Source organism: Mustela nivalis (assembly GCF_964662115.1).
Source record: "Mustela nivalis genome assembly, chromosome: 1".
NCBI lineage: Eukaryota > Metazoa > Chordata > Mammalia > Carnivora > Mustelidae > Mustela > Mustela nivalis.
This window is the reverse complement of record NC_139020.1, coordinates 160231729-160258936: the sequence shown is the minus strand read 5'-3', so window position 1 is coordinate 160258936 and position 27208 is coordinate 160231729. Positions and strand designations below refer to the sequence as shown.

Here is a 27208-nt window from a genome sequence, read left to right as displayed (position 1 = left end):
CTCATTTGAACTTGATCACCTCTGTAAATACCCTGTCTCCAAACAGTCACTCTCTGAAGTGCTGGGTGGGGGAGGGGGAGGACTCCGTATGAATTCAGTCCGTGGCAGGAGGCTTCCTTGAGGAGCTATCTGAGCTGGGATCTCAGAGCCCACCCCTCTGAGTCCTGCCATGTCTCCAACCCACCTGCTCCCCGCCAGCTGCACCCAGCTGCACCCGCCACCCACTGGGCCAGGACCAGCCCGGATGTGATGGCTTTCCCTAGCTCCCCACCAGTCCGCCGGCCACGAAGTGGCTGGGGGTGGGAAGGAGCTTTTCTAAACCCACATCTAACCCCGTAGCTTCCTGTTGTCCTTAGAATAAACATTGGCCTCCTCACAGTCACCGTAGTAGCCCTGCATGATCTGGCCACTGTCCATGGATCCAGCCCCAGCGCCTTCTACTCTGTGCCTCTGGCATTCAGTTCCTGCCTGCTGTCAGGCCTGCCACACCTAGCCCACGTCCACGCTGCCGGTCTCCTTCGCCAGGGCTTGCTTTTTCAGAGGCCCTGGCTCCATCCAGTTTGTGCCTCTGCTGTCTCTCACAGCCCCTGGCCTTTTCTGTCCTTAATGTACTTTTGTGATGACATCATTCGTATCTGCGTCCCCCAGGGGAAGGTAAATTCCACGAGGTCAGGCTGTTCTGTGGCTGAGGGCGGGATCTCTCGCACCCAGGGCAGCAGCAGGCTCACTAATGCGTCTGTCCGATGAATCACAGGATGGAACGAGCAGCCAGCCTGGGAGACGCCTCTGGGGACTCCCCAGCGGCAGCATCGAGCCCCCGCTGGGTCCCCTTGCACCTGTCACCCACCCCATAGAGGCGAGTGGCAGCCAGAGATGAGGGGCCATGGAGAAGCACTTCCCAGGCCTGAAGGCTCCCTTCTTCATGATTTATTTTCAGCTCACCCTTCATAGCCCCCCTCTCAAGCTCTTCTTCCTACTGTTGTTCTCTTGTTTTCACATGCTAGTCTCCGTTTCCTGCTCCTGGGAGGGAGGCTTCACTCAGGAAACGCCAGGCAGTCAAGGAAGCCCTGTGCACAAGACCCCAGGCCCTCCGGGGCGGGCTTCACTGCCTGGCCCCCTGCCTGGCAGCTTCCTCCCTCCTGCCCCGGGTCCCCTCAGCAGGCCCTGCCCGGGCTCTGGGTGTCCTGTCTACCCTACGGCTTCCCAGAGCTCACAGAACACATGAGTGGCTTGGTGGCTGAAAGCAGAAAGAGAAGCAAACACAAGTGACACTTTCCATCCATTCTATAAAGCTGAGCCGGGGTAGGGGATGGGGGTAGGGGACAGGGGCTGTGTTAGGGGGTGGTCTGTGGGGGGGTCAAGTGGTGATGGTCTTCTGTTGGGTCACCTTGAGGTATCCCTTGGTGACAGCCCCAAGTTGTCCAAACAGGAATCTACACTTGCTGTGAAGACATTTTGCCAATGTTATTTAAGCCCATCATCAGCTGACTCACAGTAAGGGAGAGTATCCTGGATAGTCTGGGTGGGCCCATTTTCATCATTTGAAAGGCCTTTAAAGCAAGACGGCGGACTCCTCTGCAAAAGAGAAGGGGTTCTGCCTGTGACCAGCCTGCCTGTGACCTCCCCCTCCTATGGATGGCATATTGGTTGAGCCAGCCTGTCATCACAGAAGCTACTTCCTTGTGATAAGGCCCTTGAGACAGTGCTATAGCTAGACACATAGACACAGATGAGTATTCCCCGCTGGCCCCACTTCTGCATCTGGACACGGACTCACCCCAGGGCTGAGGCTGAAGGAAGCAGCCCCAAGAACACAGGCCAGCATTTCTGAGTTCCTGCTGGGCACAAGACACCGTGCTAAGGACTTCCGTACACAATCTCATTTAACCCCCAAGCAGTGCTGTGAGCCATTTTCAGTAACAATGCTTTACGCTGCAGGAAACAGAAAACCCAACTCCAGGGGTGCCTTGTTGGCTCAGTAGGTTCACCGTCTGCCTTTGGCTCAGATCATGATCCCAGGGTCCTGGGATCAAGCCCCTCACTGGGCTCTCTGCTTAGTGGGGAGCCTGTTTCTCTCTCCATCTCTCCCCACCATTTGTGCCTTCTCTCTTTCAAATAAATAAATAGAATCTTAAAAAGAGAGAAAGAGAGAAGACAAAATCCCATTTCAAACAGCTTAAATCTTAAGGACACTGATGATCGTGAATGAGAAGCCCAGGGGAAAGCAGTTTCTTTGCAACTCTGATGTCTGCAAAGATGCTTATAGGTTTTTTTTTTCTTTTTGATTTTAACTTATTTATTTTAGAGAGGAAGAGAGCACGCTGTGGGAGGGGGAGAGCAGCAGAGGGAGAGGGAAGGGGAGAGAGTCTCAAACAGATTCTCTGCTGAGCCTGGTGCAGGGCTCAATCTCACAACCCTGAGATGATGACCTAGCCGAAATCAAGAGTTGGGTGCTTAACCAACTGGTCACCCAGGTGCCCTGGGCCAGGACAGAGTTCTTCATCCTCCCACACTGTCATCCTCAGTTTGTCATCTTCACCTGTCAGCAAATGCCCCTCATGGTCACAATCTGGCTGCCATGGCCTCAGGTATCACTGCCACATCCACAGACAGAAACGTAACTTCCTCCTTGGACTTCCCTTTTCCCAGAGATCATCCAGGAAGACTTTCCCCTCCCCTCTCATTGGCCAGAGGCACATCACACACCTATCCCTAAACCAATCCTTGGTAAAGGGAAGGAATCATCATGATCAGCACAGACCAATCAGATCTCTTCTCTAGAAGCACGTGGGCACTCTGTGCTTGAAAGCGTAATTGAGGCTGTGTGTGCCATCAAGGCAGACGGGTGTGTCTATTTGTGCAACTGTGTTTGGTTTCTATGCAACTATAACAAACTACCACAAACTTAGTGGCTTAAAATAACACCCACTTACGATCTCACACGGTGTAGGCCAGAAGTCCAGGCAGGCTTGGCTTCGTTCTCCCTAGGTTCTCCGGAGGCTGAAATCAGTGTCATTGGCCAGGTGTGGAGGCTCAGGGGAAGAATGTGTTTCCAAACTCAGGTGTGGGCAGAATTAGGTTCCTTTCAGTTGTAGGACTGAGATCCCCATTTCCTTGATGGCTGTCAGCTCTGGGGTCACACTCCACACTCCTCTTCATGTGACCTCACTCACCTTCCAGCTAACAAGGACCCCAGTCCTTCTCATGCTTCAGCTCTCCCTGATGACCTTTCTTGTGCCAACCAAGAGAGCTCTCTCTTTTTGTTTTTTGTTTTTGTTTTTTTTTTTAAGATTTTTTATTTATTTGAGAGAGTGAGAGTGTGACCAGGGGGAGGGGCAGAAGAAGAGGGAGAAGCAGGCTCCCCATTGAGCAGGGAGTCCAACACGGGGCTCGATCCCAGGACCCTGGGATCATGATCTGAGCCGAAGGCAGACACTTAACCGACTGAGCCACCCCGGCACCCCTAGAGCTCTGTTTTTAAAGGGACTCATGTGACTAGATGGGAACAATAACCCCCTTGAGATCAGCTGTACCACATAATGTAACACCATCACGAGAATGACACCTCCCCAAGTTCACAGACTGCAGGGATTAGGGTGTGGAACCTTGAGTCATTCCTAGAAATTCTGCCCACCCTGCAGTAACCACGGTGCACACCACGGTAAGACGTTTCTTTGGAAAGAAAGGTGAAGTTTAGAAAAGTGAACATGAGTTGCTCCAGGCCATACCAGCCAGGGGTCCGTGTCACAAACAACAGGACATGACACGGGCTCACTGAAGCAGGAAGAGAATTCTTTGGGAGGGTGTCAAGGGTCAATACAGTCAATATGCAGGTTGGAGGGTCAGACTCGGGCCAAAAGCAAGGCAGGGCAGACCCAGCCAATCTGTGCACTCAGGTCCCATGCCATCAGACGCCACCTGTGAGCTCAAGTGAGCCTGCACCTGCGTGTGAATGCGCATCCCACACACTGTCAGCTGCCCACCCCCTTCGCCTGTCAGCTACAAACAACATCTCTCCCTCCTGCTGACCCAGACGGACAGACATACTGTGTTCCCCTCAGCATGGCTCCGTGGCCCCTTCCAGACAGATAGTTGCTTTGCTCCATATCCTCGCTCAGGGCTCTTAGCAAATCCAGAAGGTACTGGCTGGCTGGCCTTAGGAACAAAGGTGAGACCTCAGTCTGCCACACTGATTAAACCTGTTTTCCCTGGACTAGAGTCTATGCACTGAGGGCAAAAGCCATCAGTTAAATCAGGGGTTCGTAGGGGCACCTGGGTGGCTCAGTGGGTTAAAGCCTCTACCTTCGGCTCAGGTCATGGTCTCAAGGTCCTGGGATCAAGCCCCGAATTGGGCTCAGCAGGGAGCCTACTTCCCCCTCTCTCTCTGCCTGCCTCTCTGCCTACTTGTGATCTCTGTCTGTCGAATAAATAAATAAGATCTTTAAAAAAAAAATCAGGGGTTTGCAAATTATGGCCCATGGGCCAAATCAAGCACCGGGCCTGTTTTTGCATCTGGTGCAAACTCTGATTTTAACCTTTTAAAGTGGCTGGGAAAACTCCAGAAAGGAACAATATTCCTGGCACAGAAGAATTTCATGAACTTCAAATTTCAGGACCCGTAAATAAAGTTTTGCTGGAACACTGTCATGTTCATTCCTTTCTGTATTATCTGTAGCTGCTTTTGCACCAGAAAGGCAGCCCTGAGTCATTGCAACAGTGACCACATGGGCTGCCAAGCCCGAAATATTCACTACGTGGCCCTCTCCGGGAAACATTGGCCAGCCCCTGTGTGAAATGATAATGTCCTCCAACTTCTATGCTGGTCGTTGGTGGACATTTATTCTGACACTTGGGAACTTGTGTATTCTGAATGGGAGACTTGGGTTGGAGCAGGGGTAGGAATGGATTTTTTTCCCCCTTTTCTTGCCCTTACCCTATCTGTCCTATAGACGACCATTCTCGTATTGTTCCGTGTTTTTTCTTGTCGTGTCCTTGCAAAATGTGTGGTTTTGTGTCTATGTTTTGTGTCCATCTTGGCACAGCGTTCTAGGCCTCACTCTGTCTTTTGCATTCTTAGCTCAGTGCCGTGTGTTTCGGGGGCACTGGGTATGTGCATGTCTGTCCTCTGCTTCTCCTCCTGGCGAGTCTCCCACCCAGTCCCAGAGGCAGACACCCAATCCCAGAGCTGCGTCGAGCTCCCATATCTGCAGGTGACACTGATGTACACCCTCCACCATGCCCCCTTGCAGACGGCCATGGAAACTTCCCCCCAGAAAATATACCCCGGGGAGGAATTCCCGGGTTGCGGGGGACTTAGAGAGAATGTGGCCAGGGGACACCAGCGGGCTCCCATGTCTTCTCTGATGGAATGCGGTTCACCAAATGCTTTGGGCCTTGTGATTTTGCTTTTGAGTTTTGATTTGAGCTGTCCCCCATACCGCGTTTCAAGGTCATTCATTCTGCTCTATGTTCTATTTCAATTCTGCCCTTCAATTTTGGTCTCTATAGAGGCCACACCCCTTCGGGTGGTATAGGCAGGGACCCAGGCTGGGTTTTCTCCATGTGGAGAGGGATGTGCTGGGATTATGGCAGGAACCTCACTCGTGATATGTTTTTGTGTTTACGCTACAGCAGAGTCAAGTTCTAGGTTCAGATAATTACAACTTCAGCAGATTTGTCAATGCATGAACATAATAGTGAATCGAATAGGAGGCTTACAAGTGACCATTACAGTTCCAGATAAAATGACTCTGAACTATAACTTCCCCTTTTACCTTTTAACATGATCTCAGTGCTGTCCAGCAGAACTTTCTGTGATGATGGAAATGGCCTACCTCAGCACTGTCCAATACGGTAGCCGTGAGCCCCATGTGGTTACTGAGTACTTACCATGTGGCTAGCATGGGTGAGGAACTGAATCTTTGGTTTCATTTCCCTGTAATTAATTTAAACTTCAGTAGCCCAGGGTGACTAGCGGCTGCCATATTCAACGGAACAGATCAGATTAAGAAACTGTGGGCCTGGGGTGCCTGGGTAGTTCAGTGGGTTAAGCCTCTGCCTTTGGCTCAGGTCATGATCTCAGGATCCTGGGATTGAGCCCCGCATTGGGCTCTCTGCTCAGCAGGGAGGCTGCTTCTCCCTCTCTCTGAGCCTGCCTCTCTGCCCACTTGTAATCTCTCTGTCTGTCAAATAAATAAATAAAATCTTAAAAAAAAAGAAAAGAAAAGAAAAGAAAAAGGAACTGTGGGCCTATCCCTGCACTCAAGCATTTATTCAAGGTTTTCAGAAAACAAAATGATTACAGGAGGAGGCATTTGGGAACAGAGGATGGGAACCAACAAGAATAGTGTGTCTACTGTGTCCCAGGCATGTGGTTGCCTCACTTAGCCCCAGCTCTCGTCCATGAGTGGGGGCAATGTCCCCATTTGAAAGCTGGGGAGGCCGAGTCTCAGTGACTTGGGCAAGGGACTTGATGAGGGCACCCCTTGATTGAGAGGTTGGCCCAGGAGTAAACGGATACAAGCCCATCCCCAATCCTGCATGGCTCTGGGAGAGCCCAGAGGCCACATGGGGAAGGGGCCAGGATGCCAGTGGGTCCTGGCAGGTGCAGATCCTGGGGATTTCCCCAGGGCCTGGGCACGGCCCCGGCGGCTGACCTGGCAGCCCCAAGTCCAAATCCATCAGTCGGGCACCTCACAGTCCCCCCAACGAGGCAGCCTAGAGCTAGGTTTGGGTGGAGGCTGCCAAAACCATTGGGGGCATGAGGCTAGAACAGAGGATCAGGGACAGAGCTTACACAGGGTATGTCTCCCCCCTTGACATGCTGGGAACTTGTGTGGAGGGAGTGTCTCAGTGACTAGGGTTCCTGACACTTGGGATATGAGTCTCCGCACAGGTCCTGTGCGACCCAGGATTGCCCTGTACCTCCCACGACTTCCAGATGTCCCTGGGCGTTCATTCTACGAAAAACTTGCTTTCACTACCCTGATCTAAGACTAGAATCTAACTCTGCTTTACCTAGAAAAATACTATTTTTTTGCATAGTTTTAATGCACAATGGATTTTCCAAGAATGCAATGCTGTGTGAGTAGTGGGAAGGTTATACTTTGTTTTGAATTGTTTGAATTTTCCAAGAGTTGCTCACCATTTTAGAACCATATCACACTTGTGCTTAACCAGCTGATAAGCAATGCCTATGTCCCCTGACATTCATTGTGCTGTGTCCCAGTGAGTCTACATATCTATCTACCCATCTATCTGCCTGTCCATTTGCCTCTCTATCCATCCATCTGTCCATCCATCCAAATATATTTTCTTAGTCCTTATTTCAAAATGTCAAACATAGGAAAAGAATGTCAACAATATGCAATTGAATATTACCTTCCTAGTGTCAAATTCAAACAGTCATTTTAACAACAACAGAAAAAGGGGCGCCTGGGTGGCGTAGTTGGTTAAGCCACTGCCTTCAGCTCAAGTCATGATTCCGGGGTCCTAGGATCAAGTCCTTGTCAGCAGGGAGCCTGCTTCTCTCTCTGCTTCTGCTCTCTCTCTGACAAATAAATAAATAAAATCTTTCTTTAAAAAATTTAAAAAAAAAAAAAAAAGCAGAAACAGATCCATAATAGAGGGCAAGCTGATAGTTGCCAGAGGGGAAGGAGTTGGGGGATGGGCAAATGGGTGAAAGGGAGTGGGAGATACAGGCTTCCAGTTATGGAATGAGTGAGTCAAGGGGATGAATGGCACAGCATAGGGAAGGTAGTCAGTGGTATTGTCATAGGGCTGTATGGTGACAGGTGGTAGCCACGCCGCGGCTAAGCCAAGCTCAATGTATAATCACCATATTGGACACCAGAAACTAAGATAATGTTGCATGTTAATAACACTTCAATTAAAAAAAAAATCTTAGCCCTGTTAAATAGGTTTAAACATCTAAAAATATCATGTCATAATATTTACATATTGAAATATATATCATAAAGTCCCTTTTTACTTTAGATCACTGTTAGAGCCTCACATTAATTGCTTTAAAATATTTGGGAAGATTAGGTATATTATTTATCCAGATCATTTTGGGATCACACCGGGATATTCTAAAATATCCACTATAAAAATAGGGTGCCTAGAGACACCTGGGTGGCTCAGTCGTTAAGCATCTGCCTTTGACTCAGTTCATGATTCCAGGGTCCTGGGATAGAATCCTGCATCGCACCTGTACTATTATTTGATTAACATTTTTCCTTAAATCATATCACTCTTTTTACTTAAATAAACTTATTTAAAAGAAGGGTATATTGGGGCACCTGGGTGGCTCAGTCAGTCAAGTGTCTCCGTTTGGCTCAGGTCATGATCTCAGGGTCCTGGGATGGAGCCCCATGTCCAGCTCCCTGCTCAGTGGGGAGCCTGCTTCTCCCTCTCTCTCTGCCCCTCCCCCTCTGCTCACGCTCTCTCTCAAATAAATAAAATCTTTTAAAAGTAAAAAATAAAAATAAAGGAAGGGTATAGCATTATCATACAGGTAAAACTAAAATTGTTTGCTGTGTTTGCTAATTGTTTTTTTTCTTTTTTTTTTATTAACAAATAATTTATTATTTGCCTCAGGGGTACAGGGGCAATCATCAGTCTTACACAGTTCACAGCACTCACCATAGCACATACCCTCCCCAAGGTCCATCACCCAGCCACCCTAACCCTACCCCCCAACCACCCAGCAACCCTCAGTTTCCTGAGATTAACAGTCTCATGGGTTCAAATGGAACCCATGCTAAGTGAAATAAGGCTAATTGTTTTTTAATACATATTAAAAATAAATGCTTAGCTATTTAAAACACACACACGCTGCTGTTCATCTGGGCATCATCTCAAATGGCCTCAAATGCTGGTAAAGGCAGGAGCTTCCCGCGGTTGGAAGACAAATGGAAATATAAAACTCCATTGTGAATTCGGGCTAAGAAAAAGTGTTTGGATGGATAGATATATAGATGGATGGATGGATGGACAGATAGGTCAGCAGATGGGCAGGCAGATGGCTAGGAAGACATGCAGACTCACTGGGACGCGGCATAACGAAGGCCGGCGGACACAGGCATTCCTCCTCAGCCGGCCATCTTGTTTTTCTTCACGGGACTCAGGGCCCCTCTGTGTTTCCTGATGAGTGAATGGGAGAATGGAATGAAGGCTGGGGAGGGGGTCACACTGTAAAGCCACAGTCCTGTGGGGCAAAACCCAGATTTGGCGGCTCCCCCAACCCCTTTCCGCCATGCTAGATCCCAAGAAGGGGGGAGTCTGTCCACTGGAGACCCAGAAGCCAAGGGCCAGGAGTTGCAGGACTGGAGGAAAGGAGGAAGGGCTACATCTGGCCTTTGTCAGATTGTGCAAGCCACTGGGCTGGTGGCCAGCTGTGGCCGTCAGCCTCTGACAGGAGGGAGACATTAGAGGTTCACCCCAGGCTCCAGGCAGTGCACAGATGTGACCAGCTGGAGACAACACCCAACCGCACACGAGGACTCAGGCCCTTCTGGGAGTGAGTCTGCGAGGGGACAGTGGGCAGCCTCCAGGGCCCCCCTTTTCCCCCAGAACCTTCTCTAATGCCTGCTGAGTGACAGGCACCTCTGCAGTCACAGGAGTCCCCTCTTCCCCCAGTTCCTCCAGGGCTCCCAAAGGAGAGTGGCATCGAGGCGCAGAAGGGTTCCCAGGCGGGGGAGGCATGGAGCAAGGGCGCTGCGCCTTCTCATTCCTGGTTTGGAACTGGCGAATCTCTAGGTCCTCACAGGACTAACCCCCATTTTAAGGGAGAAAGAACAGCTTCAGGGTCAGGAGCAGACAGAAAAGAAGGCCTAGCTACAACGGACTCACTTTGTTTTACGTATTTTTCTGGTTACTTTCTATGCATGACAATATGTTGGTTTTTCACTACTAGTAATAATGTTTCCTATTAAATAAAATCCATACAGTAAGCAAGAGGGTCGGTGATCAAAAATGTCAGTGGTTGGGGTGCCTGGGTTGCTAGTGGGTTAAGCCTCTGCCTTCGGTTCAGGTCATGATCTCAATCTCAGGGTCCTGGGATCAAGCCCCGCACTGGGCTCTCTGCTCAGCAGGAAGTCTGCTTCTCTCTCTCTGCCTGCCTCTCTGCCTACTTGTGATCTCACTCTCTCTGTCAAATAAATGAATAAAATATTTTTTAAAAATGTCTGTGGTTTAGGAAACTTGACCTCATCCTTCCACTTTGAGGGTCCGCTCCTCAGTGACGTGGGCAGGGAGGTTAGCCCCTGAGCCACAGGTAAAGCTCATTGGAGCTGGGACTCCGCCTGGATCTTGTGGCTTCAAATTGAATGCTCTCCTCTCTGTCCCTTCTGGAACAATCTAAGATTGTTCCCCCCCCCCAAGTGTTCCCCATCCCCTCGGATCCCCATCCAAGCTCTGGATTGGTCCAGGCCTTACCTGCCCTTCTTCTTCTTCACCCCCACTATTATCAGTGGTTTCATTCAATCAGTTTTTACTGGACCCCTCTGTCCCTGTGCTGTACGCCCAGAGGAGATCCCAATCAGATGAGGGACACAGATCCTAACAGGACACCTGAGAGCATGTGAACTCTGGGAGTCCATTCGAGAGACAGGGGAGGATGTGGGATGTGCATTAGAGAGAGGAGAGTGAAGGGCCAGTAGGATTTTCCAGACAGAGCTTCCTAAGTTGGGTGTGCACACTGAAGACAAAGGAATCTATGTGATCTGGGGCCAATCACTCTGTTCTCTGCATCTCAGTTTCCTCATCTGTAAAATGGCAGCAAGAAGAATCATTCCTCCTTAGAGTTGCTGGGGAGGCTAGATGAGTTGGCACAAAATACTCAGAACAGTACAGTGTCTGGCACACAGTAAGGCCATATAGGTGTTAGCTGTGCTTGTCATGTGCAAAGGCCCCGAGGGTGACACACAGGAGGTTATGTGCACCTGGCTGTGCTGTGCCCAGTGGTCATCACTAGCGATCAGGCTGGAGGGGTGGGTCAGATCTCGGAGGACCCTCGGTGGTGTGTTAGGACACTGGAGTTCTTCCTATTGGCTGCAGAGAGCATTTTGAAGGAAGAGAGATAGGGCCAGAGCTGACCTCCACTCCCTTTGGCACCGCAGTGGGGATTGGAGGGGCAGCACTGGGGGTGGGAAGAGAGCAGAGGGACTTCTCTGCACCCACAGGGCCCTCCTGAGTGAAATGTGTTCTTTCTTCCTTGGGATCTTTGCTTTGCAACTTCAGAAACTCCTCCATGGAGGGGCTGGAGTATCAGAGGATCTGGGCTTCTCTAGTTGGCCATGGGAAGCCACTGAGGGCTTTGGAGCAGGATCGGAGCTGTCTTCCAGAAAATGGCCATGGTAGCAAGTGCTGATGGCCCGGGAGTAGGGGGAGAGGAGAGATGTAAGGTGATGCAGCGTCAGCTCCGTGACCTTGGGGCTGACGTTTGTAAGGAGGCTGGACCTTCAGGTTACGAGATCATTCAGCAGGGCCACAGTGACCCTCTGCCTCGTACCCAGGCAGTTCCATCTCCTCCCCCAACCCTCAGGGACCCATTCTTATGGGAAACCCTACTTAAACCTCTGCCATGTGGTCCAGTCTTACTGCCGATAGCGGTCAGATTTCTAGGCCCAGAAAATCCTTTTCTCTTTTTCTATAAGATTTTTATACCTAAGTAATCTCTACATCCAACAGGGACCTCAAACTCACTATTCCAAGATCAAAAGTCACATGTTCCACCGACTAAGCAAACCAGGCAGCCCTTAGGCCAGAAAATTCTAACAAATCCTTTCACAAACCAGGATAATCACTCCTGAATCAAGAAACATTATACAAACATGTCCTATCGGATCAGATTGAACCATTTTAAATTCCCCTTTTGCAGGTCAAAAAGCAGCAAAAGCCAGCAATTCCATAGGGTTCAACCTAATACCTGCAAAGCTCCACTGACTTCCACCATTTATAATATGTGAGACTTTCCAAGGCCTGGTGACACAAGGGATGCAGCAACAGAACAAGATCAGGCTTTGGAAGAAAGACCCAGGTCCAGATCCCTGCTGGCTCCCCACCCTCTTTGACTTAACCTTCTCTTCCTTTGAGAGCTCGTAAGTCCAGGGGAAGAGCAGGACCCAAAATAGCACACAGAAGCCCAGCCCAAAGTTGGGGTACCCCATCAGGGTCTGTTCAGCCCCTTCTGAACTGCTGTGAGTCCTCGTCTCTAGCCCTGCCGGCCCCCATCTGTCTCCAAACACACCTGCTGCCTTTATTCCTCCACTCAAACCTCTTTTATTCTACTCAACCACAAGTCCCCAAGTCCTCTAGGACACCCTGCTCTGTGGACCCAGCACCCTCCTTGCCTATGTGAGGGTCTGGCCCTGAGTCCAGTAGGCATGGCCTTGAAGAGTGAAGACTCTGGGCTCCCTGCCACCCAGAGGTCCCCCGAGGGCAGGGGTGGCACTCCTTCTTCCCCCTTCCTCCTTTTCACTTCTGTCCACATCTGCACAAACCCAGGCAAGGGAGCGGCCACAAAATAGCATGACACCACGGCCCTTTGCTGAGCAGCCTCCCTGCAGCACCCGTGGGCTGGGCACTGAGTGATGGGTCAGACTGTCCGTTCTCACGTATGACCTCCACTTTGGATGGCCACGTGGGTGGTGGCGCTTTTCACTAAGGGGAAGCAGAAGCAGCAGACAAAGACACGGCATCTGCAATGCCTGTGGGACATCCAGGTGGAGACCCCAAGGCAGCAGTTAAGCTGGGTGAGGTTGTCAGAACACTGGATCCCAGGAGCCAGGCCGGAGGTACATTTGGAAGTCATCAGCGCTTAAGGTCACAGCACTGGCTGAGACCCCTTATAGAGTGAATGGATAGAAAGAAGTTCTCAGGTGAAGTCTGAGGGCACAGCAGCCAGCACAGAGGCATAGGGATGAAGAGGAGGAACTAGCAAAGTAGACAAGGAGGAGTGCCAGGGAGGGAGGCACTCCTGGAAGCCACCGGAAGAAAGTGACCAGGTGAGAGAGTCATTTAGAACTCACTGCTCTCTGTGTAGTAGTATTCATGAAATATGCTCTATGAAGTGTGCACTGTGAAATGTACACTATGATGTGTGCACTCTGAAATGTACTCTGTGAAATGTACGCCATGAAGTGTAGTGTTCACTTCACCAGCCAAAGGAGAGAAGCAGTGAGAAGCCGCCGTTGGGTCCAGTAGCACAGCAGGGATGGGTGACAAGCTGAGGTTGGAACAGCAATGTGTAGCAGAGGCAGCTTTTTCAAGAAGCTCTGCTCTATAGGAGACAGAGAAAGGGGTGGTAGCTGGGGGAAGCCGTATAGTGGGGAGGGTTATTTTGTTTGGTTGGGGTTTGGTTTTTGTATTATATTAGAGACACTACAGCACATTTATGTGATTATGGGCATGATTCTACAGATTGAATCAGCAGGGTAATGACAGACTCAGTTAAATAGCAATTACTAGACTAGTGTAGCACACCCTTTGTCTCCCTAGGGAAACTCTGTTTCTCTGCAGCCACACTTTATTTCTTGGAACACTCCAAGGTATGTCCTCATCTGTCCCACTCTCCACACTCGGTTCTCAGTGGCTTCCTCTGCCTGACTTTTCCAAGTTTTGCAGTTTCATTTTACACACCCTTTGTACTGGGGTTGTTACGCCTGATAGTCTGAGAGAAACAAGGAATGAGAGATTCTGAAGAGATGAGAGAGATGTTGGTGCACAATGAGGGAGGAGGGAAGAACAACAAGCAGCTAATTCATTAGTGAATATTTTCATGTTATGATAGATTCATTTTCATTTTTTCCTTGACTTTGTAACTGCAGTGACATGGAAAGTGAATATTCAAAAAGTGAGGACTTTACACTACCAAGAAAACAGATTGATGAGCAGGTTCTCCAAAGCCCAAAGAGAAGAGATACTTTAAATTTTAATGCAGTTAAGAGTAACTGAAACAATTAAGACTTTTTAAAAGATCTCACCCATAATAAGAAGTCCAGAGGTAGGTAACTCCAGGACTAGTTAATTCAGCAGCTGAAAGATGACAGGACTCTCGTTTAACTACTCTATAATTCTCTCAGCCATTTCCTCATGGTCTCAAGATGGCTGCCATAGCCTCAAACATCATATCCACGTGACAATGTCCAAAGGCAGGAAGGAAGGGATTTCCTTTGCTGATCTTCTTATTAGAAGAGACACAGATCCATTCCAGAGGCTCCTCAGACTTTGCCTTTAGTGAAAAAGGTGCTGAGAGAGTGAGTGTGTGTCATGGAAGGCTGAGACTCTAACATGCCAGGCCTAATGTGTTAGGGAGCCAGTAGGGTCAACCGCAGAGAATACCCAGTGTCTTCTTCAGGCCCATCATACACAGCTTACCCGTGCAGTCTAAGCAGTGGAAGAGAGTGGGTCCACATCCCACACTCTCCTGCGGGAAGCCGGCCGAGTCCCCTCCTCTCTCTCAACACCTATGTCTTCTCCCCTGCCCACAGGTCAGAGGGCACCCAACTCTCCATCTCATCACAAGCCAGCCCAGAGCCGGAAGCCAAGAGAGGTGACCCTCCGGACAGTGGGACCAGAAGCCCAGACAGCCCTCCAGAGGGAGCCTGGCAATCAGACAGCGGTTCTGGTTCCGGGAGCCGACCCCTGGATGAAGGTTTGTCCCTGCCCCACTCAGACTTGCTGCCAGGCTCACAGCTGGTCTGCTGTGCCCAGGCCCAGTCCCACGGCCCTGTCAGCACTGAGGCTGCCATCTGGCCTCCAGACAGAACCCTTCTCTCCCTGAGTGCTGAGGCTGGGCTTCCCAAGTCCACAAGGGCTTCCTCCTCAGGCTGCATAGCATAGACAGACATCCAGTGGGAGAGGGTGGTTCCCACAGACAGGCTCCAACTCAGTGTGCGAAAAAAATGTCTCCTTTTAGTCCCACGCAGGGATGGGTTGGGTGCCAAGGGAACTGAGGTGGATGGAGTAAGCACCCGTCATCAGAAGTGTGTAAGCAGGGGCTGGATGGATCCCCCCCTTAAGAAGACCACAAAGAAGCCTGTTGTCTCAAGAACCTGAGCCTGGTGGGTGTGGAACCATCATGTGGAAAGAGGAACCATGCTGGCTGAGAACATGCCCGGTACATTCCAGGCTCAGTTATGGGCAGCTGTGGAGGTGCTACTGGACGGTTGCCCTTCCCATTCCTCTTCAGAGCCCCTCGCCTACCCTTGCCTGGGGCACCTGGACAGTGTTAATGACTGTGACAACAATGACGCCACACACACATACACACAAACACACATGCACGTACACAACATCGGTACACACATGGTGTCAGGAAATTGCCAGGATGGAAAATGAATTGCCTATATTGGGAATGCAGCTCACACAACCAAAAAGTCAGGGACCAGTCCCTTCAACCCTGATTCTGTTCGGTCTGGTACAGTTACTACTGAAACAAAACAGAATCGCCCTGAGCCCACTCCGTCGGGGCAGTCAGGCTGGAGAGATGGGTGTCCCAAGTCAGGAGACCTGAGTCCATGGTTCCCAGACCTGTCAGGTGGCCAGGATCACCCTAGAGCCTCTTAAAAATACAGAGGCCCAGGCCCACCTCAGCTCTGCTGCCTAGGATTCTCCTCTCCCCCTGCAGGGGGAGGAGGACACAGCTTTGCTGCTCAGGGTACTATCTGTCCACAAGGATCAGGCTATTGTCACTGTCAGACTGGCTCAGATTAATTAAAAAGTCCAAGTCAGCTTCAGGCACAGCCAGGGTGTCACGGAATGTCACCTCTTGCTGCCTTGCCTGCTTTCTCCCTGGCGCACCCATTGTGCAGAAGGCGCTCCGCTCAGACTGACCAGACAGCCCCCCACGAGCTCCAGACCCACACCCTCCACCTCCCAGGCCAGAAGAATGACGGCATTTCTCTTCCCTGGAGGTTTGACTCTGATTCTGGCCTGGCTCTCCTTAGCTCACGCTGGGTCCCCTGCCTTGGCAGAACTAATCATGGTTCACACGAGGCTGGACTCATGCGTCTCCTGGGCTAGGGTGGAGTGAGGAGCCGAGGGAGGGCTTCCCCTCCCCCAGACACAGAGCCTGATACTGGGTGGCCTAACCCCGGGGTTTCCGATGCACAACCTGACTGAAATACCCCAACCAGACACAGGGGATGGTCAATGTTGGCCCCAACCAGCCACACTGGTCTGGGTGTCACACAGGGTCACACGTATGACAATCTTTCCTGTACATCCCCCAAATGGTAGAGGTGCAAAGGAAACCCCTTCTCTCTCCCTGAGAGCTGAAAATTGGCTCACCCTGGTGCCTGTGCTGTGCAGAACCCTGACCCCAGCCCCTTGGCCTCCCTGGCTGGGACGGTCACACCTTAACATGGAAATAATATGCACCTCTGAGAGCGCAGACAGGCCCTGGCTGGTTGTGTCATCTTAGAAAGCAGAGAAGAGAAAAGAGCTTCTTGCTCCCCGGGACCCTGTGTAAAGCCCCAGGGAGGGGCTCCAGCTGGCCAGCTCGGGGCCTGAGCCAGGCCCTGGGGATGGGCCCCACCAGCCTCGGTGGCCTCACTGGTGGGGACATGGAGAGGGTGGGAGTGTGGCTCTCTGGAAAAGAGGTGGATAGTGCCAGAGCCTTCCCCTCTGTGCAGCCCACCCACACCTGCCCCTGGGGAGGGCTGCCCGGTTTCCCTCCCTTTGTTCCTGGTGCCTGAGCCCCTGCTTCTCCGGCAGTGGACGGGCAGCTGTTCCGCTCAGTGGAAGGCCAGGCCGCCTCCGACGAAGAAGAGGAGGGTGAGAAGTGGCAGAAAGAGCGAAGCTCACTGGCAGAGGTCAAGACGCTGCTGGAGTACCTCTCCAGCTGCAGGAGTGGGTATGTGTGCTGGGGCGGGGCAATCGACGCTGGAGGCCCAGAGCCCCTTCCCAGAGCTTGACCTTGAGGACCGGATTCAAGTCCCCACTGTATCATCCCCAGCTCCCCTGACACTCTGGCCCCTGGTCCACAGGAGGAAAGTGAGATGCATATCCCAGCATATGCAGGGATGAAATGAGGTGACTGACCAAGGCACGGAGATGCCGTTCCACTGATTCCCTCACACTCCCCTGGCCGCTATCCCAAGATGTGGCCCCAAGTTCTAGTGCTACTCCAGGACATATCAGACCCTTCCTTCCCCATTGCTCCTGTGAGAAACAGCGCTTACAATGCCTCTTACAGCTGACCCCCTGGCTTTTTGAATCCTTACACCCACCCTGGAGGGAAGAAAGACCCAGATGCCTGGGGCACTGCAGACAAGTCGCAGACTTCTCTGAGCCTCAGCCTTCTCATCTCTAAGATGGGCCAGCAACACTTGTCTGGCAGAGGTTTTTTTGGACTTGCTATCACAGCTATAAAATGCCTAAAAGGTGCCTTGTCCCCATTGGTTCACTGCCAAGAGCCAGCACAGACTTTAATTATATTGTAAAGTGCTGTCAGTGTTCCTGGGTGATTGTTATCCCTGACCCCAAGTCAACAGCAAGCTTTTATGAAGCTGGGAAAATATGGAAGAACCGAGAGAACAGCAATAAGCAAAATAGCACCACCCCATTAGCGGAGCCCCTATTCTAGTGAGTGGTGACAAGTGTGAGGAGAAAAGGTGAAGCATGGGGGAGGGACAAAGGGTGGTGCAGGAAGATGCTGGGAAGGCCACTCTAAGAAGGTGCCATGTGAGCAAAAACCTGAAGGACACAAGGAAAGGGCATTCCACAAAGAGGGAACAGCATGTGCAAAGGCCCTGAGGCATGCTCTAGGGGCAGTGAGGGGGCTACTGAAGCTAGAGCATGATGAGTGAAGATGAATGGGATGGAGGTCAGAGAGATTGCAGGGGCAGATTGGGAGAGGCCTTTGGCTTTTCCTTGGAGTAAAAAGGGGAGCCACAAGAGGGTACTGGGAAGAGGGTACCATGACCTGGCTTAGCTTTCAAGAGACAGGCTTGGCAGCAACACCCACATTCTGAGGCTGGACCAGACTCTGCAGAGCCACCCCGCAGTGCTGGTGCTCTCCTTTGCCGCAGGTGTGATGACCAGACAGCCAAGAAGCTCAAGACTTACTTCAGCCACATTGGCAGTGGTGACGATGCCTACACCCTGGGACAGCTGGAGACCCACATCACCATGCTGGTGGAGCATCTGGGGACCCAGAGCTGCCGTGGCAAGGCCCTGGGGACACTTGGGGAGGAGGTCAGCTGAGCCCCAGAGGTCGAGGTCTGGACCAAAGCTAGAATCTCTCATAGCTGGAAGAACCCCAAGGGATGTCAGCCAAATACTGGGCCCTGTTCACAGATGAGCAGACCAAGACTCAGAGAGGACATGCAACTTGCTTTGACTTAGATTTAACGAAGAATATTCTGGTTGCAAGACAATAGAATTAACTCGAATTAGCTTCAGTGCAAAACTGGTATTTAATAGGATATGGAGCTGGCAAGAACAGCTTCAGAAGAACAGCAGAGGAGATGAGCTTTAGGAACAATGGGGTCCAGTGACTTAGACGAGATTGTCTCCATCTATCTCTGTCTGCTCGGTGTTTCCCAGGTGCTGGCCTCGTTTCCCCCTACTTCAGAAGGGCTTCCTCCATGTGGTGGTGAAAGGAAAGGCAGGACCACAGACAGCTCCAGGCTCCCATTGACCCACCCACGGGAATTAAGAGCCTGATATATAAAATCTCAGGGAAGAACTCCAGTTGACCCAGTCTTGGTCATGTGCCTGTCCCTGGCCCAGTCCCTGTGGTAGGCAGGCAACGTTCAGGGATTAGCAGCTCCATCAAAGTCAGATGACAGGGAGGAGGGACTTTTTTCTCCCCAGGAAAGTTACTGAGGGTTATGGGAGGGAGCTGGCAGGCAACACCAATAGCAGGGTGTCTCCGTTCCAATAGGAACACTTTGCATTTTTTTCCATCTCTCTACTCCATTCTCCAGTAATCAAGTACAGAGTGTTATTGAGAGTTACCATTTCACAAAGCCCTAGCCCGCTGCACTTTTGCAAACTGTTGTGTTGACCTAAGGTAGTTTTATATTTATATATCTGAAATTCGAAATCCATACTGTTTGTGACATAGTTGTGGTCTGATGTGGTTCCAAAAGGCATGGCCACCACCCCTTTTCTAAGTAAATTCCAAGGAAGTGGGGGTTAGGAGAGTTACTGAGGCATGTGAGTGGTGTCCCCAAGCCCACCTTCCAGTCCCATCTGTGGTGGGCACCAGCACCATGCCTTCTCTGTCCTACCCAAAGCCCAGAGTGGACCCAGAGTGTCTGAGGATGCCACACCTTCAGCTGCTTCTCTTTCCCTCCATTGGTGCCAAGAATAGGGGCTGCCTCTCATCTGGCATCCTGCTTTAAAAGGCTAGTAGCCACACGATGCTCTGTGACTGCCCCCTGGTGGGTATCCTGGTAGGACCCATGGTCTCAGGGCTCAAGCTGGCCCAATCCAGGCCCCTTCTGGGGCTCTCTCTCTTGAGGGAAGTAGAAGAGTGGCTGGAGAGTGTCCTTCTCAGCTCTGAACTCTGGAGAAGAGGCTTGAGGCTGTCCTACCATCTCAACTCCCATTGCAGTCCTAGCCCTGAGCTTCTCCAGCTGCTGGTCTGTTCTGGGAATGACCCAGAGCTTGCCAGTGAATTCTCTTTCTGTTTCACTAGCCAGATAGTTTTCTGTTGCTTGCAACCAAAATAATAATAATAATAATAAATAAAAATAAGAAGAAGGAAAAAAAGTATTAAAATAAAAGAAAGCAGATGAATACAGAAGAAGAACGGAAAATGGAGTCCTCATCTAGAAAACGAAATATACATACTCTTACATTAACACCACTCACTGTGTGATCTTAGGCCAACACGTAGCCCCTCTGGGTCTTGGTGCCCCCACTGGGAAGATGGGTGATTTTATCTGCTCAGTCTCCTGGCAGGTACAGGGAGAGAGGGAAGATCAGAAGAGATGACCTCTGTGAAAAGGTCAAGGCAAGTCATGGGCCCTGCCTGGAGATGGCACAGTGAGTGCTGGGCAGAGGGCAGCAGGGTGGGTGCTGAGTCCCTGCTGGCCCCCACAGGCAGAGCTGCTGCAGAAGGTAGAAGAGATTGAGCACCTGAGGCTGGAGCTACAAATGGTGGAGACAGAGCGGGTTCGGCTGTCCCTGCTGGAGGAGAAGCTCATGGATGTGCTACAGCTCCTGAAAAGGCTCCGGGACCTGGTAGGCTCATGGGCACTGGCACACCCAGGGCAAGGGTAGGAGCTCTCAGGGAGCACCAGCCTCTGCCAGGCACTTGGCCCAGAGTTTCCTCACGTTAGGCAGGTGTCAATTTCACTTTCCAGGTGCAGAAAAGGAGGCCCAGGGACGTTATAGTAAAAAGAAGGGAAGGCCACTCTGTCCCGGCCAAGGTGGTGTTATTCATTTTCTAAAGCTGATCCAACTTTGATTTCAAAACCAGAGAAGGAGAAATATAAGAAAGGAAAATTATAAGCTAATGTCACATGGAAATGTGGATGCAAAATATTAAATAAGATATTTGCAAACCAAATCCAGCAGTGTTTAAAGAAATGCAACATGACCACATTGGATTTAAAATGATTTAAAGATCAGTGATTTAAAGATCATTCAAGATCAACAAATCTATTAATGACATATATACATTGTAGATTAACGGACAAAAACCATATGCTCATCTCAATAGATGTAGAAGAGTCAAGAACAGTCTCCTTTTATCAACGAATTAAGAACAGTAAGGACTTCCTTTACCAGATAAAGAATCTCCACTAACTATCTCTCACAGGCTTCACACTTATTGGTGAAATGTTGTAAGGAGTGCTTCCAAAGTCAGAGTCAAGACAGTGATGCCTGTCATCACTGTTTGTATGCCAGATAGAGGATCTAGCCAATGCAGTAAGACAAGAAAAAGAAAGAAAAGGTGTAAGGTGTAGGCCGGAAGACAAAGCTACCAGTGATCATATATCATGCTTATCTACACAGAATACCCAAGAGAATCCAGAGGTAAATTATTGTCATTTCTTGGCCAGGTAAATACTAAAATGTCAGGACACAGAAATCAATTGTATTCCTAAATAGCGACAGCAAATCATTAAATAACTTTTTGAGAAATCACTAAGCTGGGATTATAGCCACTATAAGGTAGAAGGAGGATTTAAACCCAGGTTGCCTGAGTTTTAAGTGGGCTCTTTCCAATGCACCAGACTGCATGGGACAGAACTACCAAGGCCAAAGCCAGGGCAGCAGAGCCTGGGAGAATGGCTGAGTGGCAGCCAACCCCAGCAGACAGTGAAGGCAGTGGTTAGCACCATAGCTCCAGGCCGTGCAACCTGGGGGTAGAAGCTGGTTCTCCCATCTCCTCCTAGCTGGGTGGCTTTAGGCAAATTTCTCATTTTTTCTCAGCACTGCTTTTCTTCACTGGTAAAAATGAGCCTAATAATAGGACTTGTTGCAAAGATTAAATGAGCCAATGCATAAAAATGCACTTATTCATGTTTATTTCCTAAGTGCCAACCTTACCTTGGCACATAAATGGTAATCCATAAATATGTGATCTTTGATGGAATGGATGCTGCAGCCCACACTATCCACCCACCAAAAGTCTTTGAGAAGCCCATCAATCAGTGTGGCCAGGCTAAGTGTAGGGACCCAGGAAGGGATGGGGGGGATAGTGACTCTATGTGCCCCCAGGGAACCTTACAGAAGCTGTAGGGGCCATCAAGTCCCACCTGCTGGATGAGGACACAGCAGCCACAGTGAAGTCCAGCCCTGTCTCCATTTCTTTTCAAGAACATATCGAAAAGAGCCCTGGGGAAGATTTTGCTGAACACGCTGGATGCTTGCAAGGACGCCCCAACCGGTAGGAGAACTCCCCCATCTTTCAGAGCCTGGACAGTGTCTGGAGAGCAGCCTGACCCAGAACTCTCTGCCCTGAGTGTCTTGTCTACAAAATGCCACTGTCATGACTCCTCTGACTGCCTGTGATGTGCATAGTACATAGTGAGGAATGGGCTTTAGAAAGTTGGAAAATGCTATTGGGTGTCCCAGGTAGAGGAGCTAAGCAGAAGCCAGCATGGTCAAACCTCCAAGGGCGCTAGGCAAGTTCAGTCACTGGGCTGAGTGTGGGCTCTGTGGAGGCATCCCATGTGGTTTCAATCCCCCAAGTCATGACAACAGCCTACTGGAGAAGGTGCTGTTATTGTACCCATTTCACAGATGGAGAGACCAAAGCAGAGAAAGGTCAAGTGCCAGCTGTACCCAAAGCCTTGGGTCTCTCCATTATGCAGTAAGCTAAGTGGCCCCCATTGTTTAGACAAAGTTCAGGGCAGTAGGATTTCATCAGTACTAGATTGTGGCTGGTGAAATCAAGAGTCAGGCCAAGCTCTCTCCTCAAAGGGCCTCCTATGCTAATGGGGCAACCAACTGGTGATGAGCCTTTGCTCACTGGCCTCACAAGGCATTGCAGGGCAAGGCTCAGGTAGGTCCAGTGCCCTGGATGGTCCCTGGAATTGAGAGGGAGGTTAGAAATTGTGTGCTAGAAGCCCCCTTCTCTGGGGCCCTCAGTGGGAGAGAAACAAGAGGGGGAGGTGGCTAGGCAGGACTGGGGAGGGTCCCAGAAAGGAGGAAGAGTGGCTATGTAGGCCACAGTGAGCAAAATGAACTACCTTCCCTGTCCACTCTTTCCTTCCAGAGGGGCGATGTGGACCCTTGGCCATCCTGGATGCCCTGCACCAAGCTTTGGCTGGCTGTGAGCTCCTGCAGGGAGAGCTCTCGGCACCAGCCTCCACAGCTCCTGCACTAGCTAACCCCCTCCTCATCTCCTGCTGAGGTCACTGGCCCACCTCCGTCAGCCTGACCTCCATCAGACCAGCCTCCAGATCAACCTGACTACGACCAGACCAGTTTCCTTGACCAGCCTGACCACCATCGGATGAGCTTCCATGGCTACCCCAACCACCATCACATCCTCAGAACCCTAGAGACCCTGACTCCTGAGACTGGGCTCAACCCCAAAGCCTCCCACAACAGAGCCTGGCAGACTTCATCTCCTTGAGTTCCTCCCAGGTTCCCTCACAGCCTCTGCATTCCTGGTGGCACAGTTCACATTCAAGTCCTGGGGCTGCTGGATCAGCCCATACCTGCTGTTGCCTCCCCTGCCCACTTTCTCATACAGCCTAGCCCAGAATCCCTTCCCTGGTCTCCTGGGGTCTTCTCCCCTCCCAGCACTGTCCCTTTCCTCTTACTGCTGCGCCCAACCTCCAGGCCACACCTGGCCCACTGGGGAATCCCCACACCCCCAGAAGTGCTGAAGACCAGGCAGGGCTGGGGAACACAAGGTGGGGATGATTACTGCAAGTTTCTGGACAGAGGCTGCCCTTGAACTAGCTGTAGAAGAAAGGTGGTATTTAGACGGACAGAGAAAGGATTACAGGACCTGGGACACCTCTTTCCCAGGCAGATAGTGGGTACTGGATTTCACGGAGTCATGCGAAGGAGTAAGACAAGCTGTCTGGTCTCACCTACCTTAACATCTTGTAGGAGAGAAAGCTACATTGGCAAATAGTGTGATATGGGTGAAATCAGTGCCAAATCAAGGTAAAATATTTGCAAGAGTCCAGCCAAGAGGGGGTCATCTGAGCCAAAGAAGATGGATGCACTACAGAGTGGAACTGTAGGGGTGAGGGCAGGTGCCCGGAAGGACAGTAGCAGGTCATAGGGGGACTCGATGGCAGATGACAGACTGGGACTTGCTCCCACAGGCAATCAGGAGCCATTGGAAGATTCTGAGCTGCCTCACAGAGGGTAGATGGAGGGGAGTGAAGAAGAGGCAACTGCAGGACTACAGGAGGAAGACGGCACTAGGAGCCTGGAGCCAGAGCTACAGGACACAGGAGGGGAACGTGGGAGAAGGAGGATCAAGAGGTACCCAGTGGGGAGTCTGGGAGCAGCAGGCACTCCAGAGCAGGGTAGCAGGGACTGGGGACAGACAATGCCTGACTGGCATTCCTGACCTGTCTGGTCTCAGACACTCAGCAGCTTGGATGGGGCCAGGAGGCATCAGGGAGCCACTTCTGGGAGCCCCTACCCAGTCTCCCTATGGATCCTCTGGGAATGGAATGAAAGAGACAAAGGCCAGTGGCCACTCCTGAGGGGCCACCCTACCTACCCTTGGTCCTGTAGGACGGGCCAGGCTTTTTTGAGAAAGTCCTCAGGACTCCTCATGGGCCAGTGGGCAGGACTGGGCAAACATGAGTAGAACTGTGAGTTGAAATAGATGAATCCACTATTGTATCTGGAGAATTCAACTCCCCTCTAACAGAAATAGACAGATCTAGCAGGCAGAAAATTGGTAAAGACAGAGTTGAACTCAGCAGTGCCATCAATCAATGGGATCTAATTGACATCAATAGATGACTTCATCACGCAGTTGCACAATGCACGTTTTTCTCAAGCTCACATGGACTATTCACTAGGATACACCACATTCCAGGTCACAAAACACACCTCACAAATTTCAACATATTCTGTATGCTCTCAGACCACACTAGAATTAAACTAGAAATCAATCAACAGAAATAGGTAGAAAATCCCAGAATATGTGGAAATTAAACAACACATTCCTAAATAACACATAGGTGAAAGAACAAATCTCAAGGGAGACTTAACAATACTTGGAACTAAATGAAAATGAAATACAGTCTACCAAAATTTGCAGGATACAGCATCAGATGCATATATTGGAAAAGCAGAAGATCTAAAAAAATCTAAGTTTCCACCTAGAAAAAGAAGAGCAAATTAAATCCAAAGTAAGCAGAAGAAAAGAAGTATTTTTTTAAAAAAATTAGAGCAGAAATCAATGAAATTGGAAATAAAAAACAGAAAAACAATGAAACAAAAGCTAGTTCTTTGAAAAGGTCAACAGACTCAATAGGCCTCTTGCCAGGTTAATTGAGAAAAAGAGGGAGAAGACACACACTGCTAACATCAGAAATAAATGAGAAGATAGTACTATAGTTGAATATTATATGGATAATAAAGGAATATTACAAATAATTCTAAGCCCTCAAATCAGATAACCTAGATGAAATGGATCAGTTCCTTGAAGGACACAATCTGCCAAAACTTGCACAAGAAGAGATATGAATAGGCCTCTATATATTAAAGAATTATTGTAATTATTAATTAATCAATAATTAATAACCTTCCCAAAGAGAAAGCACCAGGCCTAAATGGGTTCACTGGTTAATTCTACCAAATATTTAAGGAAGAAATTCTTCCAATTTTCTACAGTATCTTCCAGAAGAGAGAAGCAGAGGCAATACTCCCTACTCATTCTGAAGCTGGCATTACCCTAATCAAAACTAGACAAAGATATTATAAGCAAAGAGAACTACAGAGCTATCTCTATCATGAACACAGATGCAAAAGTCATAAGAAAACTAACAATTTGAATCCAACAATATATAAAAAGAATTTTACACCATAACCAAGTGGGATTCATCCCAGGTACGCAAGGCTAGCTCAACATTCAAAAATTAACTGTACTCTATCACATCCCACAGGCTAAAGAAGAAAAATCACGTTTATATCAATAAATGCAGAAAAAAACATTTGACAAAATCTAACACCTATCCTTGATAAAACAATAATAATAACCGTCAACAAACTAGGCATAGGGAACCTCCTAACTCGAAAAACCTAGAGCCAACATCACACTCAAGTGGAGAGAAACTAGATACTTTCCCACTAAGATCAGGAACAGGGCAAGGATGTCCCCTCTCCCCATTTGTTTTCAGCATCTTGTTGGAAGTCCTAGCCAAGACAAGAGACAAGGAAAGGAAATACAAGGTGCTTTGGACTGAATATTTGTATCCCCTCAAAGTTCATATGTTGAAACCCTAATTCCCATAGGGATAGTAGCTGGAGCTGAGGCCTCTGGGTGGGGGGAGGGTGGAGAGGGACTGGGTCAGGAGGGTGGGGCTCTCATGATCATTAGTGCCCTTCTATAGGAGACTGCTTGCTTCCTCCTTTCTCCGTCTCTGCCAGCAGAGGATACAAGACAATGGTCATCTGTAAACAAGGAATAGGGCCCCCACCAAGAACCCAAACACCCTGGCATGCTGATCCAACCTTCAGAACCGTGAGAAATAAATGTGTGTTGCTTAAGCCTCCCAGTCCATGGTGTTTTGTTACAACAGCCCAAACTGACTAAGTCAAAAGGTACACAGAATGGGAAGGAAGAAATACAACAGCCTGTGCACGGATGACATGATCATCTAAATAGAAATCCAAAAGATTTCTTTTGGAACAACAACAACAAAAATCCTGGAATAAGCAATTATAGCATAATTTCAAGATATAAGCTTACTATACAACAGTCAACTGCTTTCCTATTCACAAGAATAAACAAGCGTGGGTGGCTCAGTGGGTTAAAGTTTCTGCTTCAGCTCAGGTCATGATCTTGGGGTCCAGGGATTGGACTCTCCAGGCATTGTGCTCTCTGCTCAGCAGGGGCCCTGCTTCCCCATGCCCCACTCTCTGCCTGCCTCTTTTCCTACTTGTGATCTCTGTCAAAAAAATAAATAAAATCTTGGGGTGCCTGGGTGGCTCAGTGGGTTAAGCCTCTGCCTATGGCTCAGGTCATGATCCCAGGGTCCTGGGATCAAGCCCCATGTTGGGCTCTCTGTCTTCATCTCTTCCTACTTGTGATCTCTATCGGTCAAATAAATAAATAAATTAAATATTTTAAATAAATAAATAAAATCGTAAAAAAAACACTCCACACCGTTTACATTAGCACCCCCCAAAATGAAATATTTAGATATGAATCTAACAAAATATATGCAAAATCTATATGAAGAAAATTATAAAACTCTGATTAAAGAAATCAAAGAACTAAATAAATGGAGGCATAGTTCACATCCACGGACAGGAAGACTCAGCATTATCAAGATATCAGTTCTTCCGACTGATCTCCACTCTGTGCAGCCCCAACCCAAGTTCCAGCAAGGTATTCTGTAGGTATTGACAAACCAATTCTAAAGTTTCTATGGAGAGGCAAAAGACCCATAATAGCCAAAATTATATTAAAGAGAACAACAAAGCTGGCAGACTGACACTACCTGAATTCAAGATTTATCATAAAGCCACAGTAATCAAGATGTGTAGTGCTGGGATGCCTGGGAAGCTCGGTTGATTAAATGTCTGCCTTCGG

The 27208-nt window shown here is 49.5% G+C and overlaps 1 protein-coding gene and 1 long non-coding RNA gene across 4 annotated transcripts in view; one reads left to right on the top strand and one right to left on the bottom strand.

Moving 5' to 3' along the window:
• Positions 1 to 26160, top strand: part of EFCC1 (EF-hand and coiled-coil domain containing 1) — a 40589-nt gene extending 14429 nt beyond the window's left edge. Inside the window, exons 3-8 of one of the 3 annotated variants that reach the window (XM_082747550.1) lie at positions 14493 to 14656; positions 16720 to 16858; positions 18036 to 18201; positions 20059 to 20199; positions 21784 to 21853; positions 22685 to 26160. In XM_082747550.1, coding sequence (XP_082603676.1) covers positions 14493 to 14656; positions 16720 to 16858; positions 18036 to 18201; positions 20059 to 20199; positions 21784 to 21853; positions 22685 to 22821 — 817 coding nt within the window. In that variant the 3' untranslated portion in view covers positions 22822 to 26160. Of the gene's footprint in view, positions 1 to 14492; positions 14657 to 16719; positions 16859 to 18035; positions 18202 to 20058; positions 20200 to 21684; positions 21854 to 22684 lie in introns of those variants that run through there. The other 2 variants (XM_082747551.1, XM_082747552.1) reach the window with 2 other exon arrangements.
• LOC309872844 overlaps positions 1 to 27208 on the bottom strand; it is an 802828-nt gene that overhangs the window by 268032 nt on the left and 507588 nt on the right. The window lies entirely within an intron of this gene.